The 26,401-nt window shown below is 33.4% G+C and overlaps 3 protein-coding genes and 1 long non-coding RNA gene across 5 annotated transcripts; 2 read left to right on the forward strand and 2 right to left on the reverse strand.

The window, feature by feature from the left end:
- The first annotated feature begins 867 nt into the window (after positions 1-867).
- Positions 868-8,648, forward strand: LOC114189695 (P-loop containing nucleoside triphosphate hydrolases superfamily protein). The gene is made up of 15 exons (XM_028078339.2): positions 868-1,175; positions 1,259-1,417; positions 1,507-1,596; positions 1,731-1,859; positions 2,145-2,245; positions 2,876-2,990; positions 3,725-3,856; positions 5,745-5,810; positions 6,008-6,187; positions 6,388-6,483; positions 6,655-6,792; positions 7,584-7,666; positions 7,768-7,805; positions 7,930-8,138; positions 8,363-8,648. The coding sequence occupies exons 1-15, from the start codon at positions 1,002-1,004 to the stop codon at positions 8,453-8,455; spliced, it is 1,803 nt and encodes a 600-aa protein (XP_027934140.2). The 5' UTR covers positions 868-1,001; the 3' UTR covers positions 8,456-8,648.
- A 762-nt stretch (positions 8,649-9,410) lies between these two features.
- On the reverse strand, positions 9,411-10,368 carry LOC146884813 (uncharacterized). The gene is made up of 2 exons (XR_014996459.1): positions 10,237-10,368; positions 9,411-10,124 (listed from the first exon to the last, which is right to left on the reverse strand). It is a non-coding gene; the product is annotated as an uncharacterized LOC146884813 (long non-coding RNA).
- A 5,157-nt stretch (positions 10,369-15,525) lies between these two features.
- On the forward strand, positions 15,526-22,563 carry LOC114189879 (JmjC domain protein JMJ24). Of its 2 annotated transcripts, none has more exons than XM_028078600.2 (13): positions 15,526-16,407; positions 16,498-16,640; positions 16,726-16,825; positions 17,192-17,324; positions 17,454-17,508; positions 17,618-18,257; positions 18,390-18,719; positions 19,033-19,455; positions 19,565-19,637; positions 21,016-21,101; positions 21,550-21,669; positions 21,821-21,891; positions 22,211-22,563. In XM_028078600.2, exons 1-13 carry the CDS (start codon positions 15,793-15,795, stop codon positions 22,308-22,310), a joined length of 2,889 nt encoding a protein of 962 aa, XP_027934401.2. In that variant the 5' UTR covers positions 15,526-15,792; the 3' UTR covers positions 22,311-22,563. The 2 variants fall into 2 exon arrangements, with proteins under 2 accessions (XP_027934401.2, XP_027934400.2); XM_028078599.2 differs by having other exon boundaries at positions 15,528-16,407; positions 16,495-16,640.
- A 55-nt stretch (positions 22,564-22,618) lies between these two features.
- LOC114189880 (Photosystem II reaction center PsbP family protein) lies at positions 22,619-24,203 on the reverse strand. Its single transcript, XM_028078601.2, has 3 exons — positions 23,674-24,203; positions 23,366-23,576; positions 22,619-23,073 (listed from the first exon to the last, which is right to left on the reverse strand). The coding sequence occupies exons 1-3, from the start codon at positions 23,969-23,971 to the stop codon at positions 22,761-22,763; spliced, it is 822 nt and encodes a 273-aa protein (XP_027934402.2). The 5' UTR covers positions 23,972-24,203; the 3' UTR covers positions 22,619-22,760.
- Between the last annotated feature and the right edge of the window lie 2,198 nt (positions 24,204-26,401).

A 26,401-nucleotide genomic window follows, 5' to 3' on the forward strand; every position in this document is an offset into this window, starting at 1 on the left:
AAATTTTAATTGGCAAGTAACTCCTTCGTGGGTAATTATTTCCTACAAAATTATAAAATTTGCTAGTATTTCCTACAAAATTTGTTGCGAAAAGTGTTTTATACAAAATATTTTGCAAAAAAATTGGTAGCAATTTCTTGCAAAATCCTTTTCACAACAAAATTTGTATGTATTTTCTACGAAAAAATTTTCAAAACAAAATTGACAAAAAATATGAGTTTTTGTAATAGTGTGAATCATTAATAAAATCTAACATAATAATATTATTAACGAAAAGGTACTATTTAAATATTTTGAAATATTTAGTTTGTTAAATCCCTTGGTAAATATAATCTCAAACCAACTATTAAAAAAATAGAAAAAAATAAAAATATAATTTTATAATTTTTTTTAAACAAGTCAAGAAGGATTTAATTTCTAAACAATATAATCAAGCCGGGCCGAATCAAAACACACAAGAAAAAAAGGAAAAAACTAACTATGGATTAAGACAATTTCTTTCTCTACCTCTATACTTTCAACCTACAATCTTATAAATTATTTTATTTTAGATTTTATAATTTAAAATATAAATTTTGTATTCTAAAATATATAATCTTAAATATACTTTTTATATTTTAAAATATACAATTTACAATATAATTTTTTATCTAAGAATATATAACTTAAAATACAATTTTCATTTTTACATCTTAAAATATAAAAAATTATATTCTGAATCATACAGGTCTGAAATATAAAAATCTGAGTTGTATGAAGAAATGACCATAAATTAAACACATGTGAAGCGGCCCAATAAATTGGGCCCGATAACTCATGGCACCACCCATGGGCATTACGCATGTTTGAATGCTTTCAAGCGTGTGTTCTGAAGACCTAAACAAAAGGCAGTTGCAGGTGTTCAAAACTCAAACCACCGGCTTTCAAATTTTGGCCTCCGCCACAGCATCGATACCTGAACAATTGTTACGACTCAAACTTCTGACTTTCGCCGACTCGTGATGGCGGAAACCAAGTTGAAAGAAACAGTTCAGGAAGAAGAAGAAAAAGAAGAAGAAGCAGATAACCAAAGCTTCGAAGAACTCGGCGTGGACGCTCGTCTCCTTCGCGCCTTACAAAAGAAAGGGATAGAGAAACCAACTCCAATTCAAGGCGTCGCGATTCCACTCATTCTGGTTACCCTTCTTTCGAGCTTCACCTTTCGCAATTCACCGTTCAACTTCACTTGAACCTAAACTTGTTCACTCTCTCTTTCCAGGAAGGTAAGGACGTGGTTGCACGCGCCAAAACAGGTTCAGGAAAGACCTTAGCGTATCTTCTCCCGTTGCTTCAGAAACTGTTTACCGTTAGTGCTGATCGGAAGAAGCTTGCGCCCAATGCTATTGTTCTTGTCCCTACTCGCGAACTGTGTCAACAGGTGTGTTAATTTGTTTCGATTTCTGTTATACTTTTTTTTTTTCTAATAGTAACTTAATTTCGTGTTGTTTCTTTCTTTCCCTATCTCAGGTGTATGCGGAAGTGTTGTCGCTGGTTGAGTTATGCAGAGTTAAACTGAAAGTTGTGCAGCTGAATAGCAACATGCTTGCTAATGACTTGGTTGGTTATGTCTTCTAAAATATCGTTCCTTTCGTTTAGGAAGGAAGTTAATTTCTTCATCTGCTACACTTTTTATGTCTACAATTTGTTTTAGAATGTGCTTTGCTGTAATTGTCTCTGAATTGGGTTTGTAGCGGGCAGCATTGGCCGGACCTCCTGATATTTTGATCTCCACTCCTGCTTGCGTAGCGAAGTGTTTGTCCGGTGGCATACTTAAGGCGGCATCCATTAACGAATCCCTTGAAACTCTTGTTCTTGATGAGGTGAAACCAGATGCAGTGTATTGTTTGTTTAGAATCTTTGCTTATCGGCTACTGTCTATTTCTGAAACAAATACCAGTTTGTTTTAAGTTTTACATTCACGGAGCATTTGCGACTGTGTTAATGATACACTTGCTATCCAACATATTATTGTTGGGCTTGCTGGTTTTCATTGATTTCCTGTTTTCACGCTTTGGTTAATGGAGTTATTAACATTTCAAGTAGCTGATGAACGATCTTTGCTTAGTATTTTGTGACCCAATTAATGTTCAAAATAATGTTTTCAGGCAGATCTTCTTCTATCATATGGGTATGAGAATGATATAAAAGCTTTTACACCTCATGTTCCCAGAAGTTGCCAGTGTCTTCTTATGTCTGCAACATCAAGGTGTGTTATTTATGGTGTTTCTTCCACTAATGATATTTTTCATGTTTCCTGTCATTTTTAAATCCCTCTCTTTATATGTATATGTGCGTATATAAGGTGTAATTAGTAATTAGTTCTCACTAAAGAGTTTCACTCACTTTTACCCTATCAATAGCTTTACACAAAATGTGATTTTCATTAATCTGGTCATTGAGTTATATCATTATATTAGTTCACACTAATATGAGTTACACTTAGTTTAACACCAACAATAGCTTTTCATAAACTATTTTAAATTGTTTTGTCCATTGGATTATTACATTTTAGTATCTACATTATTTGTCAAATTTTGTAAAGTTTGCTCAACAATGAGTTCTTTATTCAATAGTGTGAGTTTAGCTTGCATGAGTGCGAACAGCTTCATTTTTGTCCCCTACGTAAGGATTTGCTTGCTTGTTGTATCTTCGTCATATGAAAATGAAAACAAACATGGTAATTTTTCTAGTACATTTGTAGATTATATATTATGTTAGCTATAGGCTAAATGAAATATTATTTCTATGAAATTTTAATGGTAAAGTGTTTTCCTATTCACCATTTGTTTAATATCTCATCTAGTGCATTTATTTGTTTCTAATGTACTGTCTGCAGTGCGGATGTTGACAAACTAAAGAAGCTGATTCTACACAACCCATCTGTTTTGACTTTGAGTGAAATGGGAAATAATAAGGATGAGATCATTCCTAAAAATGTTCAGCAGTTTTGGGTAATGTATTTCTACCTGTCTTTTTTATGATTGTGAACTTAATTGCAGTTACGTTAATTATTTGTTGTATCTTCGTAAATATTGCATAATTTCTTTCTATAGAGAACAAGGAAATATGGTAGGAGTAGGTCAAAGAAAGTTAGTACTAAATCTTTCAAAGCAAGGATTTCTAAAAAACACTAATGAGTTTTAAAGGCCTTTTGCAGATTGTATCTCTTAATATGTTGAGGAATTTGATTATTGAGCTTTAGTTTTCTACTGATGTTGCATTGGTTTACTTTTTTCCATCTATGTAGTTGCTTAGCTTTTCTATAATAGGTATTTTTGCCTGTGTGCAATGTACTTTTATTATGGGTTTGGTGTTGTCTCCCTTGTTTTTCTGTTTATTTATTTATTTATTTTTTAATAAAATCTTCATGTTATGACAGTAATGCGTAGCATGAGCCCTTATTTGGAAGGGGGGTTTACCATTTTTCTCTGTTTGGGATCTTTCTTCATTTATATTAGAAGGAAATGAACCATTCTAGCAAGGAAAAATTTGATTTGGAGTGAGAAGGATTTTAAGACTTTAAAACTAAAAAAGTCGTTTGATTCAGCTAGAGCATGTTTGGAAGCATGAACTTGCACAATAGAATTTTTAGGTTTTTTTTTAATCTTTATTTATGGCTGTATCTTTCCGGTTTTTCTATGGAACTGATCAAGTTTTAACTTTTTTTATTAACTATTTGTGTCAGATCTCATGTTCTGCCAGTGATAAGTTACTTTACATCCTTGGTGTATTGAAGTTGGGATTGGTCCAAAAGAAAGTTCTGATATTCACTAATACCATAGACATGAGTTTCAGATTGAAACTATTCTTGGAAAAGGTATGCGTTTGATATATAACTATTCATAAACAATCATTGGTTCGTGTTCAACTTTAGTTACTTGTTAATATGTATGACATTTCGTGTGGACTGGTGCATTTTCATCACTTCAAGCCCATAGGACTCTTGCCTAAAGTTTTGTGGTAGAAGTAAAACCATTCATGATCCTTCATTTAATAGCTTATGCTTTTGCTTTTTGGATAATTTCTTGATCGAGTGCGTATTTTTTATGAACTCTATCAAAACTCTAATATAAACCTATCAAAATATGAGAAAACTCCTGGGAAAACCTGCCAACCCCAGGAACAATCTACTTGGCAATACGAGAGAATATGAGGAAAAGGAGAAAGGAATGTGAGTCAAGGAGTCTTATTAAGAGTTTAGTAAACAAAGTAGTCAGAAAGTATAAACAAACGTTATTTGAGTGTTGAAGTGGAAATATGAATTTATGGTAACAAAATGGAGAAAGAGATATCAGATACAAGATATAAAGCCAATGCCAATGCTTCTTTAGAATTTATTCAAAAATATAAATATAACTCAACTAGGATTTGCAGTTTTCTATGAAACTCATTGTTAATAATTACACCAGTAAATGAGGAAACAATACCAACCCATTGTGTCAAATATCATGGTTATCACTCATTAGGGCCCAGATCTTATTTGATATCTAAATAGGCCACATTTCTTTGTTGTGGCAAATGGTATACCATGATGTATACTACGGGAACTAGTCTCGTAAACTGTGTTATCTCTTCATTATGACAAACAATATAAATAGGACAAACCACATTTAACTCTCAGCCTTCATTTCTCAATTTTTACAGCAAATAATGACCTGTTACCGCACCCATAATGAAAACGCAATCAAATATACCATGAGAAGTAAAATTACACCAATCTGTCAGGACTATATTCTATCTCAAGTCTTTCATCATTCAAATCAATACTTGTTTAAATTGTACATGAAGTCACCACCCACCACTACTGTTCTGAAATATAAAATCTCGTAGTATAAGAGGAAATTAAATGATAGAATTATTAAAATATGGAAATCAGCATAAAAGATAATAAACACTTTTTATGCAAATTATTAGCTTGGAACACTCATTAAAGTTGTCACCAAGTAGTTTAGCTACTATAAAGGACTAGTTTGATCTCTATCAATGCATTTAGGAGGAGCTACTGGAGTAATTTCCTCTGAATCTGAGCATCAACAAATTAATTTCAAGATTTCAGAAATCTATTCCAAAACCCATAATAATGGGTAATATAGATTTACCAAACCGCCAATTTACAGGCCTGGAGTTTTAAAGGAACCAATATAAAGCCTAGGATTTAACTTTCTACTTGTCAAAACCACAACCGCAACCCAGTCATGCCATAAAACAAAAATCCCAAAACAAATGAGTTGTAGGTTTACCTCAAAGAATTCCATACGGGTAAGTTCCTTAGAATGGTATTTCTCCTTTAAAGTTTCAACTAAAAACAACAATTCTAAACCTTTACTTCTCGTGAATGCAAAGGATTCGAGGCTAGAATGTAAGAAAAATTGATGAAAGAATATGCAAATGCAAAGTTGATTGCTTCCTCTCTTTCTCCTCCCTCTTTTTCTGTACTTTTGTTTTAGTATATAGTTACCCAAGTTAAACATGTGAATTATTTCTATTTTGTTTGTGTCAATTTTCATACTGTATCAATTCATCGGATAATGGTTATTTAATAAATACTTATGCGCTTTGAATCCCCCCTGCCCAATACATCTTTCCAAAATGTTTGGATTATGTTTTGAATCAGCGATGGGTTTGAAACATCTATACTTGCAGTGTGATTATTTTATTGTCATTAATCCTCACTCTCTCACATTTGTCCTTTTTTTTCCTTGTAGTTTGGGATCAGATCTGCTGTTTTAAATCCTGAGTTGCCTCAGAATTCCCGTCTCCATATTCTGGAGGTAGGCAATGCCATTCAATTCTTTCTTTTATTTGGGCAATAGCTGCTAAGAGCTTTCTACTTAACCTGGTGCTACATATTCCTGCCAACAAAACTTGAGGAGTTTATATTTTCTTGAAAAGTTGTTTTTATTATCAATTCATTATGATTTATGGATCCCCATTTTCTCACACAATGTGACAAACTTGTTCTTATCAGGAATTCAATGCGGGCCTATTTGATTATCTAATTGCAACAGATCTTAGTCAGTCAAAGGCAAAGGATGAAGTGCCTAAGGAAAGTAATGCCATATCGCGGAAGTCTAGAAAACGTGCTAAAGCAAAATTAGATTCTGAATTCGGAGTTGTAAGGGGGATTGACTTTAAAAATGTATTCACGGTATGCAAGTTCTCTCTGTATGTATCTCTCTGGTCTGATGTTGGCATGTTTGAAATTGTTCTGCATATCCTATTGTTCGTAACCGGTGTGTACTATGTTACTTAGTAAATTGCATCTTCTAATTTACATCCTTGTTTCTTAGGGAGGAAGCCCTGTTCACTAAAATCAATTAGTTAATGCTTTCTCTTCTTGATGAAAAGGTTATAAACTTTGAAATGCCTCAAAATGTTGAGGGATATGTACATCGAATTGGACGTACAGGAAGAGCATACAATTCTGGTACTTCTGTCTCTCTGGTGAGTTCCTAGGACAAAACAAATCCACTTTTTTTCTTAATGCCTACATTATAAATGTATTCTTGGTTTCATTTCTCTCTCTCTTGTACATTGGGTATTTCATGGAGATCCTAAATGGCACCAATCTGCATATTAGTGTGTCGTTTAGATATTTCTTTTTTTTCATCTCAGGTTTCTCCGGATGAGATGGATACTTTAGAAAAAATAAGATCATTTGTTGGGGATGACGAAAACAAAGGCACAAGTTCTATTGCCGAGTTTCCCCTTCTCACCAAGAACGCTGTTGAATCGTTACGGTATAGGGCAGAGGTGATTTATTATTTCCTTTACTCTTGACTAGCAGAAACAAAGTAGCGCATGTGTACCTGTACTTCCATCCTGTTATCTTATTTTGTAGAGTTAAAATTTTTAAAGTTTATATTAATTTTAGTTTTATATTATTAATAGGCATGCATTGGTGAGTGATTTGCTTGTGTTGTGGGTAACAGCTAAAATGAATATTCATACGTGCGTGAGGGAGTGATTTGTTTGTGGGTAGCAGTTGAAATATTTAATTTTGTTTTTGAATAAAAGTTTATCCCAGACTGTTTTATAGATTACTGAAAGTTAACAAATATAATTTGATTGGAGACAATTTTGTTGGTAGTGGGAGCTTTCATCTGAGAAGAAGCAAACAGTCTGGGATAATTTTTGAAAAAAGAACTGTGTACACAAAACTGGGTATTTGTCATTATTCATTGTTGAAGATGAAAAACTAAAATGGATTCTATTGATCCATCAAACCTAAGAGAGCTTTTTTGTTTGACTACTAGTATCTTTTCCTTCTGTATTAGGTTGTTAACTTGAAATTCCGCTTGATAAAAAAATGATCTTATGTGTCAATATTTTAATTGCTTTTTACTACCCTTACGTCAAGCATGGACCTGCATGTTGTACATACACTTGTATGTTTTTCTTTTGAATGGATAGCGTATAGAATATATCTTGCTTTGCCTTCTCTTTTTACCTGATTTTAAGTGGATATGCATATGCTATGCATGAGTATATCTGGTCTAACCAGCTGCTTTTGCAACTAATGGGATGTTGACTTTCTCTTGCAGGATGTTGCCAAGAGTGTAACCAGAATTGCAGTCCGAGAATCACGAGCGCAGGATTTGAGGAATGAAATTTTGAACTCTGAAAAGTGAGTACTTGGTATATCATTTGGTGTATTATTGAAAACAACTATGATCTTAAGTTTTTTCCCATTCTAATTTATTGCTGCATTCCTGTGTTTCTTTGAAGGTTGAAAGCCCATTTTGAGACTAATCCAAAAGACCTAGGTAATTGGTTGATATTATGGTTAAATATGTCATTGACACATTTATTATGCTTGCTGATTGGATAAGGCATTCTTGCCGTTAATATTAAAGTTGAATTTAAAATATCAAAATCATATTTGAGCAGATCTACTGAAGCACGACAAAGTTTTGAGCAAGAATGCTCCGCCTCCGCACCTGCGTGATGTGCCTGACTACCTATTAGACAAACAAACGAAAGAGGCAAGGGAAATGGTCAAACTTGCGAGGGATGCAATGGGAAATAATAATCGCCGCAAAGGATCCAAGAGAAAATTAAGAAAAGATGGAGACCCTCTGAAGGCTATCTCCGCTTTGGTATGATCAACCTTTTATCATCAATTTTACCTTACTTTTATGCCATTTCTGAATCTTTAACTGTGAAGGCCAAGAGAAGAGGGGCATTTGGAGAGGAGGGAAACAAAGATGTTGTGAATGCATATAAAATATGAATACAATGTTGTTACTGAATAGTGTCTTTAGTTGTTACTTTCTTTTAGATTGTTCTGTATTCTGACTTTTATACATTTTTGTCATGTCAGGCATCAAAAAGACCGCACAAAGTTAGGAAGACTGGTGGAAGCGATGGCAACAATAGCAGTGATAGACATAAACGCAAAAACAAGGGCTTATGATTGATTTACCCTTTTCCCACAAAGCCTTATAACAGGCTCAATTTTGTTGTAATTTAGTTCCAAATATCCTAAATCAAAAATAGTGAAAGTATTAGAATTGTTATTCCCTTCATACCGTGTAGGATCTAAAGCTAGTATTTCTTGTTACAAAATCAAGTTTTGCTTATTGATATCATAATTTCGCATTCGTTCATATCTCTGGCGTGCATGTGGCAGTGGAAGCTCATATTGGAACCCTAGAATGTCTTTTCCTTTCCATTCCAAAAACGTCGCTGGAGCTTGTGGCCAATTCAGTTTTAATTTTAACACGGCAAAATGTTTTAGTGGTCATTCTCTATTTTGGTCCTAGTATTGTGTTTTCTAGTTTTCTTAAATGAACATAGTATTTTTAGTCAGTTATTCTTTTACAAAATAGACTCTTAGGTTTTCAATATTTCTTTTTTAGTAATTTTAGTTCATGAACAAATGTTACCAATTTTAGCGTCTTAACTTTTATTTATCATTGGTTTTAATTCTTTGGTTCATGTACGGTAGTTAAATAAGATGTTGGAATGACCATATGTTACTAACAAAAAAAATAAACTACATATATTCAAACACGTGGTTTTAAATTAAATTAACTATTCTGACATTATATTGATTAGATAAATTTTAGTAAATAAAATATCACATATTATAATAAAATAGGTCACTTGACATAAATGATAAGAGAATTAGACTTGACATAAATGATAAGAGAATTAGAATTGTGGATAAGCTAGTAAAAATAATTTTGATATATAGATATATGCAAATAGATTTTGAGTACCTATAAAACATTTTGAATACTCTATGTAAACGCTTGAATCAGTATACTCTATGTGAATATTTGAACCAGTCAGTATACTCTATGTGAATATTTGAACCAGTCTATCCTATGAGTCTGATTGATTCATTAGGGTATCAAGATGTAGTCTTACTTGAATCCTTATTTCATTACACATACTACAACACCATCATAAGGTGCCCCCAAGAAAGTCATTGAATTATATCAAGCTCATATTATATACATATTAAGCACATCAATTTCAATCTCGTTACATCACATAAAACTTATATATGGTATCCTTCTTTATGCTTAAGGGTAAATCACTCGATCATGAAAGCAATCAAGTCATTAAAACAATTCTGCACAATTCTGCTGTTAATCTCGCTCAAGCGGCAAGAGTCCCTCGTTTCTGAAGCCAGACACCCTTGCCTGGGCGAGATTGCAAATAGAGAGTATCACGAGTTCTTGCTTAAGCTAACTCATCTCGTTTAGGCGACATTACTCTCGCTCAGGCGACAACTTGAGACAGAGAATAGGGACAAATTTTTGCTATTTTCGTTTAGACGAAAGCTTCTCGTTTGGGCAAAAAATCCCTCACTCATGCGAGAACAGCAGATCCCTACCTGCGCTCACACATGCAAAACCACAAACCAGAGCATAAACAAACATGCAACCAACTCCATTCCATACAATCATCAGTCCAATATATCTCAACACCCAACCTTAAGCAAAACTAGAAAAAAAAAACATCACTTTAAAAGTTTTTGAGATTAGCTTCCCTTAGCTTAACTGAGAGCTAAACTTGAGGAGGAGAAGACACTAACAGAATGAGCACCATAGCTTCAGGATCAAATTAGAGGGCTGAAAATACCAACACAAGAACGAAAATAAGATTCTAAGGAAGAACCCATGAGAGAACCAATGCAATAGAGTTGGAAAAGGAGAAAAAAACAGAAGTTTGTGCTCAACTTACATGGAAGAAGGAACATTCTGCTAGTTCGAAGGAGAGTTTCACAACTTTCCTAGCTCAGCTCTGTTTCAGATAAGGGAGAAAGAAAAATAAGTTGTTTTGGCATCCGAAGACAAAATAGAAGGCTAAAAAATCTCCTATAAGGAAACTAATGGCTGACCTTGGCTTTTTTCAACTGCGCCCAAAAGTTTAGAAAAAGAAAGTGGGCTTTACGGCTATCACATAATGAAGAATAAATTTTACTCATTGCATTTAACAACTTCAAAACTTTCACAATCATTCCACTTCAAATTTGACTTATGTCTCAAAACAATAATGCAATGATTACTGATTCGCACTTTCAAATAAATTAGTCAAACAAACTTTACACTAATATATTGATTTAATATAACAATTATCTTTCGTTCGCAAATTTAAGCTATGACTATAAAACATTCATCCAACCCTTTTAAGGTCTAACAAAATACAATTTAAACACCAAATTACTCGACAGAGTCCCATCATTATAAATTTGGTTTTTACAATTTACGAAGGATTCAAAATAAAAGAGGTTTCATAAATATTATAACATCTTCATTTCAAAATATATAATTTTATTTTCCGAAACTTTCACATATTTTTAAAAAGCAAACAATGCAATCCTTAAGTTTGCACATTCAAGAATTTTAATTTAATTCACAAGCAAATTATCATTTATAAACCAAATTATAAAACTAAAAAAATCTAATTTTCTTTACCTTGACTTTTCTTACATTATGAAGAACTAAAACTTTAAATAAGATTATGTTACAAAATTTTGAGGCTTTGTTTATTTTTAAAGATAGATTTGAGAAAGCATGAAATGAATAAATATATTTGAAAAAATAAAGTTCGAGTTATTTACTTTAAAAGTCTATTTGTATCAAGCGATGGTAATGTTAACGCATGTGTGGAAGGAAGGATGAGCAATTTAGTTGAATGTTTATTTTCATGGATGTGAAAGCATTTGGAGTAACCGATTTGCATAAAGAAGGTTTTATTCATCCACGCTCCGATGCAAAAATATAGGTTGATTTGCTGTACACTTACATGTAAAATACAAAAATAGTGACTTTATTTTGAGATGAAGCTCTACAAAAGTGTGAGCTTACCAAGATTCATGCATGCATAAAATTCGTTGCACAAACAGTACAAATGTAAAATACAAAAATAATGACTTTATTTTGAAATGAAGCTCTACAAAAGTGTGAGCTTACCAAGATTCCTACATGCATAAAATTGGTTGCACAAACAGTACAAATTCTTCTGCGTCTCCGTGCTTATTTGACTAATGATGGTAGTTGGTTGTATTAGAAGGCATCATTGTGAATGTTGAGAACATTTATTTCTCTTCTAATATTTAAGGGAGTTGTTGAAGTGAGTAGAGGAGAAGGAGAAAGAGGTGTTGTCGACAGGGGAAGACGTGGTCATCTTCTTCAGGACTGCAATTACAAGGTTGTTCTGGTGAGAAATCTTGCATTTTATTCATTCCTTGGATGCAGTTTTTGATGAGTTTCAGTGGCTGCTTGTGCAGTGGTGTGTGCTGAAGTGGTCTTGGTGAGGGATGGTCCTGTTTGTAGTTTGGTGAGGTGGTGGTTTGGAGCTATAAAAGCTTTTCTTTGTTGGTCTTCGTCAGGTTTTTCTTTGTCAGTGTTAATATAATTTTGTTAATTCAAAGTGGTATGTTAATTGGTAATTATAAATATCTTAATGTAGTCAATTAAGTTGCATGCAATATATTTATTTCTTTTAATTTAGTTTGTTAATCAGTGAGACATAATGATTTGTTAGTTAGATATACATTGATGATTTAAATATGTTTATTCGTTCGTATTAAATTGTGATTTACCGAGTCTTAAAAATTTTAAAAAAATTCAATGGAGTTTGACAAGATTCTTATTTGTCGTTTTATTTTTCTAAAATTATTCTAAAAACTAATAAAAACATATCATAATTGTAATTGTATGCATTTTAGTGTATTTAATTGTAATCGTATTATTTAGTTGTAATTTTAAAAAATCATAATTTCCTATTAATTTTCTGACATGTATATTGTATTTTATTAAAAATATATTCAAAGGTTTTAGAACCTGCAATTTTAATTACCTGAAGTTAGAAATTAACTTCATTTAATTTATGTCTAAAAGATACAATAATCATAACATAGTTAAAGATGCAAATTATTTATTTTCATACATATTTTGTAATTTATAAGAATTAATTTTTGTTTTTTTATGATCAATTATGTTAATTATTATGATTAATTATTAGAAATTTAATTTAATATAATTTTTACAAACTTTAAATAACCCAAGAAGAACTGAAGTTAAAAGTTTTGTACTTATATAAATTTACTATATATATATATAGAATATGAATTAGTTTATTTATAATTTTAACTAAATTTTATTTTGCTGTAACAATTTATATCGGGTATATATATATATATATATGGGTTGTGAATAGTGGTAATCATGGAATTTTAAATGAACTGAAGGAAAGTATTTTCTTGGAGATGCAAGATTTATGTTAAATCGAAACATAATTACATCATATGAGGAGTAAAATATCACTTAAAGGAGTACAACATAAAGGATTCACAAAATCCATTAGAGTTTTTTAACCACTAACATTCATCACTTTGAAATGTTATTGAAAAGATATTTGATGTGCTGAAAAAATGATTTGCAATTATATCAAGCATAATTGAACCTCGTTACTCTTTTGATTCAATGACAAAAATAGTGTTGACACGTTGTATTATTCATAACTTCATACGAGGGGTAGACAACAATGACTCATTCCTTGATGAAGTAGATTAGGAGTTGATGAAACTAGTAGAAGATTCAAAAAATACTTAAGATTGTGAAGTTAACTATAGACATGAGTGTAACCTTAAGGATGTAATGGCAAATCAAATATGGCATGATTATGAAAACAATGAATGTGTTTGAAAAGTTTATTTGATTAATGGAAGTGTTTAGACATTTCTTATTTATAATTAAAAGTTGGGTTGGTTTCACACTTTTATATGATTTTTTTCTTTATATCATTGCATTATTTTTTTTTTCCATAGGACATCATGAATAGGGGGAAGGGTCTTGTCTTAAACTCATCTGACGACCTTTGTGAATTCACTAAATGGACGGAAGATATGAATATTTGATTGTTGTCTGTTATGATAAACTTAGCTTGACTGGGTAAGAGAGTTGACGACAATTGGGTGTTCCAAGCTTACAACAACATTCTCGAAAATCTCCACAAATATGGTTTAGTCGGGTTAAATAAGAATAATATAAAAAAGTGCTTATGGATAAATGGCGTGAGGTCCATGACTTATTTAGTGGATTAAACGGATTTTCTTAGAATGATTCAACCAAACATTCTTAGAAGGATTCAACCAAGTATTTCGAAGTTGAAGACGGTGTTTGGAGTAACGCTAACAAAAGTCATGGACAATGTTTGTGAAATGTTTATTTGTTGGAATTAATTCCAGGCAAAGCCAACTGCTATGAAATGGAGGGTGACTTCAATCAAACATTATACCTTATTGGAGGAATTGTTGGGATTTGATCGCGCCATAGGGAACATATGTCGCACGACCCATAGAGCAAAGACAAGAGGTTCAGGTTCAAAGGTATATCATGAACATGGATCTAATTGACCAGATGGATTACATCCCAGACTTACCCCAATTTGATGAAGGCGCTCAACCAACACTACCATCACCTCTGCACGTGGATTCACATAACTCTGAGCTGACTCCATCATAGGTCTTAAAGGAAATCTCCAACCAATTTGCATCGCTCAAAACCCGATACGATAAATTCATGGAACACCTTAGGAGAACAAATCTTCACTTTGAGAAATTATTTAGTTGTGCTAAATGACAGTTGGCGCGATATTGAAAGAAAAGGTGGTGACAATTAAATAAAGAAATGATATTCTTCCTTGTACCTCGACATTACAATATGTGGAGAGTGACATATGTGAAATGTTAGTAGCAATGAATATACCAGATGATTTAGTGATGGAGCAATGTTACGACCTTCTCTCTGTAAACTTATTCTTTGTTAAATGGCTTATGGGAATGCCCTTCTTGAGTCGCTTGTCAAAGTCGTATAAGATGATGATAGAAGGTGGTGGCTCTAAGTGAAGGGATCATATCCCTTCCTTATTCGTGGATCAATTCTAGATTAAAATATGATAATTTTAATTGAAGATAAAATAATATTTACATATAATATCTCTTCAAATCAAATCAGCTCCAACCATGTGGGAATAAAAAATCATCTCGTTCTACAAATGATCACCTTTCCTCATTCTCGTATTGAGTGAAACGAAGACTTAAATCATCTCCTAATCTATCATCACCGGTAATCTCCTGAAGCGAAAATTGTTCTCCCTCAAATCCTATTTTCAATCCAAAGAGTACCTCAGAAATTTGAAAATGGAGATCAACAAATTTAAAGATGAAGTTTTTGAAAATTTACGAATAATCCGAACTATCGTATTAAATTAGTTAAAATTAATATATTATTGTTATTATTTATTATTATTGTTTTATTATCATGCTGTCTTTCCTTAAATTGTGTTCATCTTAATTATTTTTGCTGAAACTGAAACTTGAAATTCATACCTGTCTTACACCATGGTTTTTTAACATAAAAAATTTCACATTTTTACTTACCCTACATATTTTCACTGATCCTCTGTTATCACGCAAATCATCGTTTTCTCTCAGTCGTAAATCATTAAACAACTCTGTCTCTTCGTATAAAATTATCCAAATGTTTATCAACAAAATAATACATATAAAAAGTTTTTAAAACTTAACAATAATAAATCTACTTAATATAATTTTTAATTAATTAACAGTATGAAAAAAAAAAATCTTTACACTCATAAAATTAACCTGATTATTTATAAAAGTTGTTACGGACACTTCTCATGGCAACGAACTTACCAATCTTGCACAACAAAATTTGTTGAACTATTAAAAATGGTAAGATTTTGAAAAGAAAAAAGAAAAAAGAAAAAAGAACAGAGAAATACATAAATAGAATAAGTTTTACATTATATTTTCCAAAATGATTTAAATTTTTATCCAATGATAAATAAATGATCATATATTATACAAAGGTTATAATGAATTGAGTCTTCCCTTCCAATATTCGAAAATTAATCTGTTTTAAAAAATCAAATAACTTAATTATAATTTTTTTTACCGTTCGAGTTGCAGGCGCACGAAGGGATCACCCTCTCTCAGGCCCTCCATCGTTTACTGAATGTATTATGTAAGCTTTTTCGATGCTTATCTCACAACGCAACTCTTACTTTCTTTCTCTTTCTCTCTCTCCCAACTTTCCAATACTAACTGCCGCCCGCCGCCGCCGCCGCCGCAACCTCAATCTCCGACCAATTCTACCGTTACGGCCCGTAACACCTTCAACTCACTCGCAATTCAATTCCTCTTTCGGATAGGGTTTGTTTTCGTCTCCTCGTGCTTCGCGCTACTGCTCAGTTAGGGTTCCTCTTTGAATGGATCACGCGCGATCGACCAACGGCGAGGACAATGCGGCGGGAATTCCGGACGACTTGCGGTGCAAGAGGTCTGACGGAAAGCAGTGGCGGTGCACGGCCATGTCGATGCCGGATAAGACGGTGTGCGAGAAACACTACATCCAGGCTAAGAAGCGCGCCGCGAATTCCGCAATGAGGGCCAACCTCAAGAAAGCCAAGAGGAAGTCGCAGTCGCTGAACGAGTCTGATGTTTATTTGGAGAGTAAGAGCGACGATTTCGACGTTCCTCTCTCCGCTATAAGCCTTTCGCAGAAGAAGCTCTCGAAGAACCAGTTTCGTTACACGCCCGAGCGTGACGGGCGAAGAGGCTCCTATGCGAGACACGCCCATGACGAGGTGGACATGGATGCGGATGCGGATGCGGATGCGGATGTGGATGTGGATGCGGATGCGGATGTGGATGCGGATGTGGATGCGGATGCGGATGTGGATGTGGATGGGGATATGGACGCGGATGCAGATGCTGATGCTGATGTGGCGCTCTATGAAGAAGACAATTGGGTCTCTTATGATTCCCCACCGGACTCCTCGCGCAAGAGATCGCGAAGGAGCTTGGATGCTAATGCCACTACTGTGAGTTCATTTCGGGTTCTGTTTGGGTGGGTGATTTTGATGCAAGTGTAGTGTACTGTGCTGAATTTGGAAGGTTGTGTTGTGTAGCAGGAATATTCCGATGGAACCTCTGGTTCTTCTGAAGACACCGGCGGGCAGACTTGTCATCAGTGCCGGAGGAATGACCGAGATAGAGTTACTTGGTGCTTAAAATGTGACCGGAGGGGATACTGTGATAGCTGTATATCAGCATGGTGAGCATGGGATTTTAGTAATGATAAGAGATAATAACTCTTTCAGTTGGGTTGTTATTTTAAGTTATTGTTTGCTTGTTTTTAGGTACTCGGACATTTCGTTGGATGATATACAGAGGATATGTCCTGCTTGCCGCGGTATATGTAACTGCAAGACTTGCTTGCGGAGTGATAATTCTATCAAGGTCTTTTGTTTGTTACAAATTTAGATTAGATTCCTTTTGAATAAATTTCTCATTAACACTCATGAAAGAAGATCATTAGCTACTAAAACGAGATGAGCTTCTTCTGTTAGCTCAAATTTACTGATGCATTTTAACTTGGAGAAGTAAAATAAGATTACTTCTACGGAAGTTAAGTGCAAAAGTTTATTTTAGCTTATAAGAGAAGCTCCGTTCAATTTACCTACTTATTTCCTTCTCCTAAATGTGCTTATGGGGACTTTTACTATCCAAGTAGGACCTTAAAATTTGATGAGGCCTGCCTTTTGAAGTTTTAGCATGTGTAAATTTTTTCCCTGTTAGTGATTTTCTGGTTTTGATGGGATTAAGGTTCGGATACGCGAGATACCTGTTCTGGATAAGTTACAGTACCTCCATGTGTTGCTATCTTCGGTTCTTCCGGTGGTAAAGCAGATCCACCGTGAACAGTGTTTTGAAGTTGAACTTGAAAAGAAGTTGCGTGGTAAGGTCCATTTTAAGGCTTATTAGGTTTGTTTGCAGCTTTGCACCATAAGTGGTGATTGGTTGTCTATGTTGTTTTTCTTTGTGTCGTGATGAGCATTTGATGATGTTATAAAATGTTTTTTCTCAGGTGCTGAAATAGATCTTCCGAGAATAAAATTCAACACGGATGAACAGATGTGTTGGTACTTTGTAACAAATTTTGTAGAACGGTTGATTTTAGTGGGTGCTGACGCATCAAGCACCTTTTCCTTATTAATAAGTCATTATTTATTTTGATTTGTTTTCTTGCAGCAATTTCTGTAGGATACCTATTACTGATTATCATCGACGTTGTCCAAATTGCTCATATGATTTGTGCCTTAATTGCTGTCGAGATCTTCGAGAAGCAACTGCAGATCACAATAAAGAACCTCAGACAGAGTTAGCTAAAACTTGTGATCAAAATATTTTAAGTAAATTTCCTCATTGGACATCCAATGACAATGGAAGTATTCCATGTCCTCCTAAGGAGTATGGTGGCTGCGGTCATTCTTCATTAAACTTAAGCCGAATTTTCAAGATGAATTGGGTAGCAAAGTTGGTGAAAAATGTAGAGGAAATGGTTAGTGGCTGCAGAATTAGTGATGCCGATGGTCCACCGGAAACTGGCCTGAATGGTCTCAGACTGTGCCAATGTTCTCATAGAGAAGCCAGTGATGATAATTATCTTTATTGTCCAGCATCTGACGATATAAAAAATGATGGGATTGGAAAATTTAGAAAGCACTGGAAAACTGGTGAGCCCATTATTGTTAAGAAAGTATTTGATGGGTCATCCATTTCAAGCTGGGATCCAATGGTCATATGGAGGGGGGTTCAAGAGACAACAGATGAAAAAGCAAAAGATGAAAACAGGATGGTTAAGGCCATAGATTGCTTAGATGGATCTGAGGTACACATATCTGTACCTCTTGTCTTTTCGGTTATTGAGATTGTATTGGTTTTATGTTGAACTGTGTTTTGGGTTTATCATTTATTTTAATCACTCTGCTATGTTTGTATTTTATTATTACTATATTGACAGATTGATATCGAGCTTGCTCAGTTCATGAAAGGATACTTCGAAGGGCGTGTTCATGAAAATGGTTGGCCACAGTTATTAAAATTGAAGGATTGGCCTTCACCTAGCGCATCTGAAGAATTTCTATTGTATCAAAGACCCGAGTTTATCAGCAAACTACCTTTACTTCAGTATATTCACTCCAAGTGGGGCCTTCTCAATGTTGCAGCTAAATTGCCTCATTACTCCTTGCAGAATGACGTAGGACCCAAGATATATATAGCTTATGGAATTAGCAATGAACTTGGAAGAGGTGATTCAGTGACAAATCTCCACTTCAATATTCGTGACATGGTATTGTACTTTATCCTCGACACATCTCTATAAAATTTGTTCTAATTTTAAGTGTATTGACAAAATCAATTTGATGCTTCATTATTGATTTATGTTTACTGACAATTTATAATTTGCAATTTGAACTCAAATGTCTAAACATGTGGATTGTTTACCTAAGCACTACTACATACTGTGCATTTGTGTTTAATAATTTGAAGTTCTCTTTCTCTCTATCTCTCTCCCTATCTCTTTGTTATAATGTCTAGAGTTAAATAATGGAATTTTTGATTTGTTTGAAGTAATAAATAATTAATTTACTGAGTTTCAACAGGTATACCTTTTGGTTCATACAAATGAAGTAAAGTTAAAGGACTGGCAGAGAACTAAAATTGAAATTATACAAAAGGCTAAAGCTGATGAGGAATCTGAAGCGAAAGAGTCACATGGAGATCCTCAAATATTTTCAAGGGGGAGTTCACTTGATTCATCACTTGGCACAAAAAGTAGTGGACTTGACATGGATTCAAACCAGAATAAGTCAATTATGGATCAAGAATTTGAAATTTATTCTAGTGCTGAAGGTAATATGGTCAATTGTAAGCTCCCGTCTACACAAAATGGAGATGTCTCTGAGAAAACACATCCTGGAGTTCTTTGGGATGTTTTTCGTCGGCAGGATGTACCAATATTGACTAAATATTTGAAAATACATTGGAAGGAATTGAGGAAGTCAGATGATGTGGGAAATGAATTTGTAAGTCTTTAAAAAAAAATCATTTTAAATTACATTGCTTTTCCTTTTTATTTGTTAAGTAACATGTTTCTGTTTTTTCTTATTTCTGATGGTACTCTCCGGATTCAAGGTTGCATGGCCTCTTTATGGTGGAACTATTTTTCTCGACAAACACCATAAAAGAAAGTTGAAGGAAGAATTTGGTAAGATCTTATGTTTTTCTTTGTTTTTCTCAAATATTAGGGTAGAATAGGATGATTTTTTGCTAAGAGTACACAAGACATATATACAAGATTGGAAAACTAATTTTATGAAATATAATATCAACACTTACCGTAATTACATCCTTATGATTCAGGGACATAATCAGATCCCTATGATTCACGAATATTTCAGTTATAAATTTTAACTATAATATTCTAAATATAGAATAATAAAATATGATTCCTGACCTGACATTTTTTAAAATTTTCAAGAGCTGTATAGAGAAGTGGTATAAATTAGTTTGGCACAATGGAATTACAGAGGGCCTTGCGTTGCTCTTGGGTGCTTCGTGTTGGTGTTCCCCACTGAGTTGACAAAATCTTGTCGAGTTTCTTTTAATTATAGTAATGAGAGCGATGGAAATAGAATAAAATGATTCCCCTTTATTGGGAGTTTAAGATTTTTTTAAGAACTGGATATGAGGAGACCAATTCCCTATCATTCCCCTAGTGCCATATTTGGAAGTTTAAGGATGTTTTGTTGATGTGAGAGGGAGGAAGATATGGTCAGAAATCGTAATTTAATGTTTTAATTTAAGGAAATGAGTGAAGTTCTTGTCGTAGTTTGGTAGGTAAATGGAATAAGAAGGGTTAATCGTTTCCCCTCATAAATTTTCTTAACAGAGGTTGAAGTAAAGTTTTTGGAAAGATGTCTATAAAAAGGGTTACCTATGAAGGGTTGTCTAGAAAGGCTGAGTGAAGTGTCTTGGTGGACAATCGCCAAGATTACTTTAAGAGGGTTGAGTCCCCAAATCAACTGTATAAGGCCGGAGGTAGGATCGGGTTGCATATACTATACTATGACGAGGTTGAAATCTTATTAAGTAGAGACCACACCTTAGTAGTACTTAATAAAGCTTTGCTTCTTTTTGGAATGAAGGGGAAGAGGGTAGTTAGAATTGCCTTTTCTTTAAAAACATGCAATTTACTATTTTACCCTATAAATTCAGTTACTTAAATTTAGTTAGTTTTGCTTGTTGAAATTTTACACAGGTTTTTTTTTTTTCTACATTGCCTTGTATTTAAAAACATGCAATTTACTATTTTACCCTATAAATTCAGTAACTTAAATTTTGTTAGTTTTGCTTGTTGAAATTTTAAACAAATTTTTTTTTTCTGTATAAATTTACTGGTTTAAGAAAAGATAATGAACACTTCTATAAGGCTTAAATGTAGGTATGAACAATTTTCTCATGTATAACGTTTAAGTGTTTATTATTGGAAATTTACCGATGTGCTTCATTAAGGGTAATCAGAGAAATTTCTGAAAAAAAAAAATTATCTTCGTTTTAAATTTGATTATTATTTTCCGAAATAGGAGTGGAGCCTTGGTCATTTGAACAGAATTTGGGGGAAGCTATATTTGTTCCTGCTGGTTGCCCTTTCCAAGCAAGGAATGTTCAAGTGAGTTCATTTACATCATTATTTTATCTGATAAAGGTTATACCATTATTAATATAATCCTAGTTTTTATGACCATTTAATCTACTGAGTTACTGAGGTCTTGTTCTATGGCTGATAGTGCCATAACTCAAGTGATTTGAAATATATGGTAAATGATATTTGCTTCATTGTTTGGTTTCTATTTGGGCTAGTTTATTACAAAAAATTATGGCATTGGTTGATCCATGACTAAAATTGTTTTAATAAGCTGCTTGGATTATATTGCATTTTCTTTTTGAAGTGGAATGCTGATATATGTGAGTTGTAGCCTAAATTCATACAACCCAGATGTGACAGTTATCACTGAATATTAAATTTGATGAACTAAAGTGGATATTCTTGTGTTTAATGGAAACAAAATGAATTCTCACCGTTGAATATGTCTATGTGCGTTATCTCTATATTTTAGTCGAATGTTCAGCTGGGCCTTGATTTCTTATCTCCGGAAAGCCTGGGCGATGCTGTACGATTGACAGAGGAAATTCGATGTCTACCGAATGAACATGAATCAAAAGTTCAAGTATTGGAGGTGAGAAGAGGGAAAAGTTACATTTAAATTAGCTTTCCTCCTTAGTTCTCACTTGCTTATATCTCATTTTCTCCTTTTAAAATGCTTGATTTCATATACTGTTTTTATTGACGAGTTGGTGTTGGCATGTACTTCTTGGAAATTTATGCAGGTGGGGAAGATATCTCTCTATGCAGCAAGTTCTGCCATCAAAGAAGTTCAGAAACTTGTACTTGACCAAAAGTATGTAATTTTCGCACTTGTCTTTGTCAATTGCATTAATTCTCTCTCTCTCTCTCTCTCTCTCCCGTCGCTCGTCATTAAAAATGGAAAATAAGTTGATTTGCTTGACTGAGTTCTTAGTCCTGTGGCTTTAAGTTTCCTTCTGCATGGAATTTGGAATTGATCAGTTGACCAGTTAGGTCCCCTCCAAGGTCAACCATAGATAGAAATATCGTGTTTCTTTTCTTATTAGTTGATCTATTGTGAAAATTAATTTTCCCAAAGTTAACATCTTATTGCTACCTAAAATAGTGAGACGTCTTACCTGTTGTTTTGCCAGACTTGGTGCCGAGATTGGATATGGAGACCCTAATTTGACTGCAATGGTTTCTGAGAATTATGAGAAGATGGTTAAGCGGAGGCAGATTACTTGTGCTTGACCTTCCACTTTCGGTTTGGTCAACGAGTTGTTGGGAAACGGGAGACTTATGTACATTAGTTGTATTTGAGCAATATTTGATGGGTTAGTAGTATGTTTCAATGTAGGTTTGAGCAAATACCTAGGTAATCATTTAAATGTGTATAATAGTTACAGTTAGAGAATCATCGTATAGTGACAAACTTCTGATCTGTATTTTATTTCAAAAAGTTGAAAAGAAACATGTAATGTATAAAGTTAAAACTTATTTGTCAGTCCTATTTGTTAAATTAAGAAATACTTGGGTTCTACTGCAGCAGACGCCCCACATATCACAAAATTTGTTTGGTTTTCTAGCCATGCAATTCAAAAACATGGTTTTGGAAACAAAGCATGTACAAGGTCGACCCAAGGGAAGCTTTTTGGTCTGGGCTTCTGCCCTTATTTCCTATTGAAGATTCTTTTTGAATCACTAAATTGTGAGGCTAAATGAATTAGCAATCCTATAGAAATCTGAATTCAATCCTGGCCACTCTGATTCGGGTGCTTGAGCATTTAAAGTAAAAAGCCTACCACCACGAGCGCAGCAGACTGAGACATTGTGTCGCCTAAACGAGGGGCTCTCAACTCTGAACTCCAGTTCGTAGTATTTGGCATTTCTGACAGAATCCTCCCTCAAACTTGATTTTATCAATGTGCCCTTCACCTCAGGGCGTTGCCCTGATCCTGTTATGCTTCGAACCACTGCTTCACCTACCTCATCGGGCCCTCCAAATGCTTCAATCCTAGTGAAAAGGTTAGTATGCAAGCTGTCAATCTTCCTTTTCTTAATAATCACTATACTTATGAAAAAGAGAACATCACATGAGACAGGTGATTCATGATTGGCAAACTATTGATAAAATTTCGTTTATTTTTTCAATGCCCTTGCACTGAAAGGAAAAAGTGAAAAGTTATCTTTTCCTTTTTCAATTAACATATAATTCTTATAGTCGGTCATCTGGTCGGTTCATAACTAATAAAGGGAAATTGAAGTGACATCTCTAAAATTTACTAGATTCTACTGCTCATACTCACGAGAAATCTGGTGCCACAGGTGAAACAATTACACTAACATTGAGTTCTCCAGTAGAACCCGGGGGACCAAATGCAACAACCGGTTCGTTGATGTTAGAACGCCGCCGTACATTCAGGGGAGGAGGATCCAATGATCGTTCCATCTCTCTTTTCTTAGCAGCTCGATACAGCACTGTCTGATCTCCCACCCAATTTGCTGGGTATATGAATTCTGATCATCCAAATACATAAAAACATGAGTTCCTTTTTTTTCTCTTCTGTTACACAACGGTTTGCTTTCAATATAATGAATCTTTAATTCACATTACCAAATCCTTCCTTTGTGTCAACGCAACGGCTGTAGCCACCAATCGGATAAAGCACGTCCAGCTTCAGATTGCGACCACTTTGTGGTGACAAACCAAGAAGAAAACTGGTGATACCTCCAAAGTTTGCACCCAAAGCCACAAGTGAAGCTGAGCCTGTGCCCACAAGAAGACGCCTCTGAAATTTGGTAGCCAGTGGTGCAAATTCCTCTGACGGAGATGGTCCTCCATTCACCCCGTCGTTACGATTGCCGGAACAACGTGGCATTAGAATTGGGTTCGCTTGCACTGCCAAACCCATGTGCTGCTATTCTAAGTCGCAGGGCAGTTGTCGTGCGATATCGATGCCAAATTTAATTTACACCGTATATTTTTGTCCCTACTACCTGGCCCCTACCCATTGTAACCTTTTCAATTTTGGGTTCCAATCACGAGAAGGGATGCAATCCAAGTCGAAGACAAAATAATGAAGTGGTGGATTCTGTTTGGTACTCCATGCTGCCATGCCAATGGCATACCTCTTATCTGCTTCATCAATCATGTGGTTCTCATTTCCCCCCCTTTTATTTCTTGCTTTCATTTGGAAAGATTTTTACACTATTTTATTTTACATACCACTTTTTCACAACATTATTAGAAACTTAATGAAGAAAAAAATTAATTTGAACTCATGGAAGAAAGTAATCTTATTTTCTAAAATATTTATGAAAAAAGTTATTGGCATGGAGTCATCACATTACTGTTTTCTTCAACTAGTATCTTTTTTATTCTCTTTTATGGTCCTTAGGGTTGTTTGCTGTGATTTCTGTTTTTTATTTTATTAACAATCTAAAGTTGGGAATGTTATTTTTTATTTTTGATTAATTTCAAAATTAATTAGTTGTTTAAGATTTTGTGCTAATATTAAGAAATATGTAATTTATATGCACTTAAAATAATTACCCATATTTATTATATTAGGACTTTGTATAATATTTTCAACTAGTTTTTCATAATCATGAAACAATTTTCTGCACTATTTCATTAACAGATAACACTGATTATTCTTTATTTATGTACAATTACATATTAAATTTAATAATTTTCAACACTTACAAGAAAATTTTATAATAAAAAATTTATAAGTGTTATTATCATAAATTGTATATAATTATCCATATAAATTATTTAGACACATACTAATAATATGTTAATATGCAAATAATAGATTTTGATTGTTTTATAATATTTTGAATTGAGCACTTTCAATAAGTTGATTTAGTGGTTGAATTATGTATGTTAAAAGTATATAGTTTATTAAACTAAGTTGTGAACATAGTTTTTTATTATCTATAGTCAAAATACGGAGATACTAGTCAAAATTCGTAAATAATTATGATTGACCTATAGATTATTTATGACAAAAAAAATCATAAATAATTCTTTTCTAGCTAATAATTACCTACATATCTTACTTATAGATATATACCTACATATTTTACTTATAAACATGTTATCTACTATCTTACCTACGAACATGTTTGTTACGAATTTTGCTTATGTATCAATACGTTATTAATTACGGATCAGGTCAGCGAGTAATCACCGTAAGTAATTAATTACATAATTTCATTCTAACTATAATTCTATTCTATGTAAGCCTATTGAACCAATACATTCTAACTATAATTCAATTCTATAATTTCATAATTTGATAATTCAATTCTATAATTTCATAATTTGATAATTAGTTTTATAATTTGGTGATTACAATTTTATGATTGTAATTTTATAATATTATAACTTTTAATTTGTAATTTTGTAATTATATTTTTATGATTTTGTAATTTTATAAACACGCTATTTAAATATTTTAGATTAAAAGAAGAAATTTTTTTGCAAATAATCTTGAAAATAATCCACTTACATAACCAACATAAGTTATGTTTTCTCCTAATATAGTTACTTTCCTATAATTTTTGGTTGCATGCATGTGACTTAGTCCAGAGATTTCGTTTTATTTTCAGGGTGTATGAAACGATCTTTGCTGAGACCTTGACTTAGGAAGACTTTATAGATAAAATACCATGTTTAGAGCTCCTTAACATTAGTTATTTCGTATTAGTTGATGCAACTTTGACTAAGGTAGATCTGGATATAATATTGACCATAAAAAAAAAGAAAAATACTAACTTCGAAAGTGCTTTAATCACTTCTTTCTTGTCATTCTCTTCAATCCAATAACAAGAGAGGTAGAGGAAGATGAACCTTATGTCAAAGCTTCATGCTTGCTTTTTTACCCTACGTCCACATACATGATCTTAATGCTTGCTTGGAGAGCACAAATTCTGTAGCGCTATACAAATAGCAGCGAAAGGTCGACAACACTTGTTTTTTCGTCCCTTTATAAGTTTATAAGTTTGATGTGAATGAAGTACATAAGGAGTTTGAATAAATAAAATTGAATTGAAATAAATGAAGAATGATGTTTGGGCAAATTTTAGATCGTATACTACTTATTTTGAATGTGTTTGAGAGTTGTATTTGTTAAATTGACTTTGGGCAAAACTAAAAATAAATTTATTTTGTTACATGACATTGTTTTCGATCTTATTTTCACTCAAGCGAAAGATTTTTCACTAAAACAAATATAGGACTACAACCCAACCCTTGATTTGTCCATATTTTCATTAAAAGAAGGAATTTTTGTTTAAGCGAGCAAATTTTCATTCAAATTATTTTTTTTTCTCTT

This window comes from Vigna unguiculata, chromosome 7, assembly GCF_037176805.1.
Source record: "Vigna unguiculata cultivar grain cowpea cultivar isolate G323 ecotype 2 chromosome 7, ASM3717680v1, whole genome shotgun sequence".
Lineage (NCBI taxonomy): Eukaryota > Viridiplantae > Streptophyta > Magnoliopsida > Fabales > Fabaceae > Vigna > Vigna unguiculata.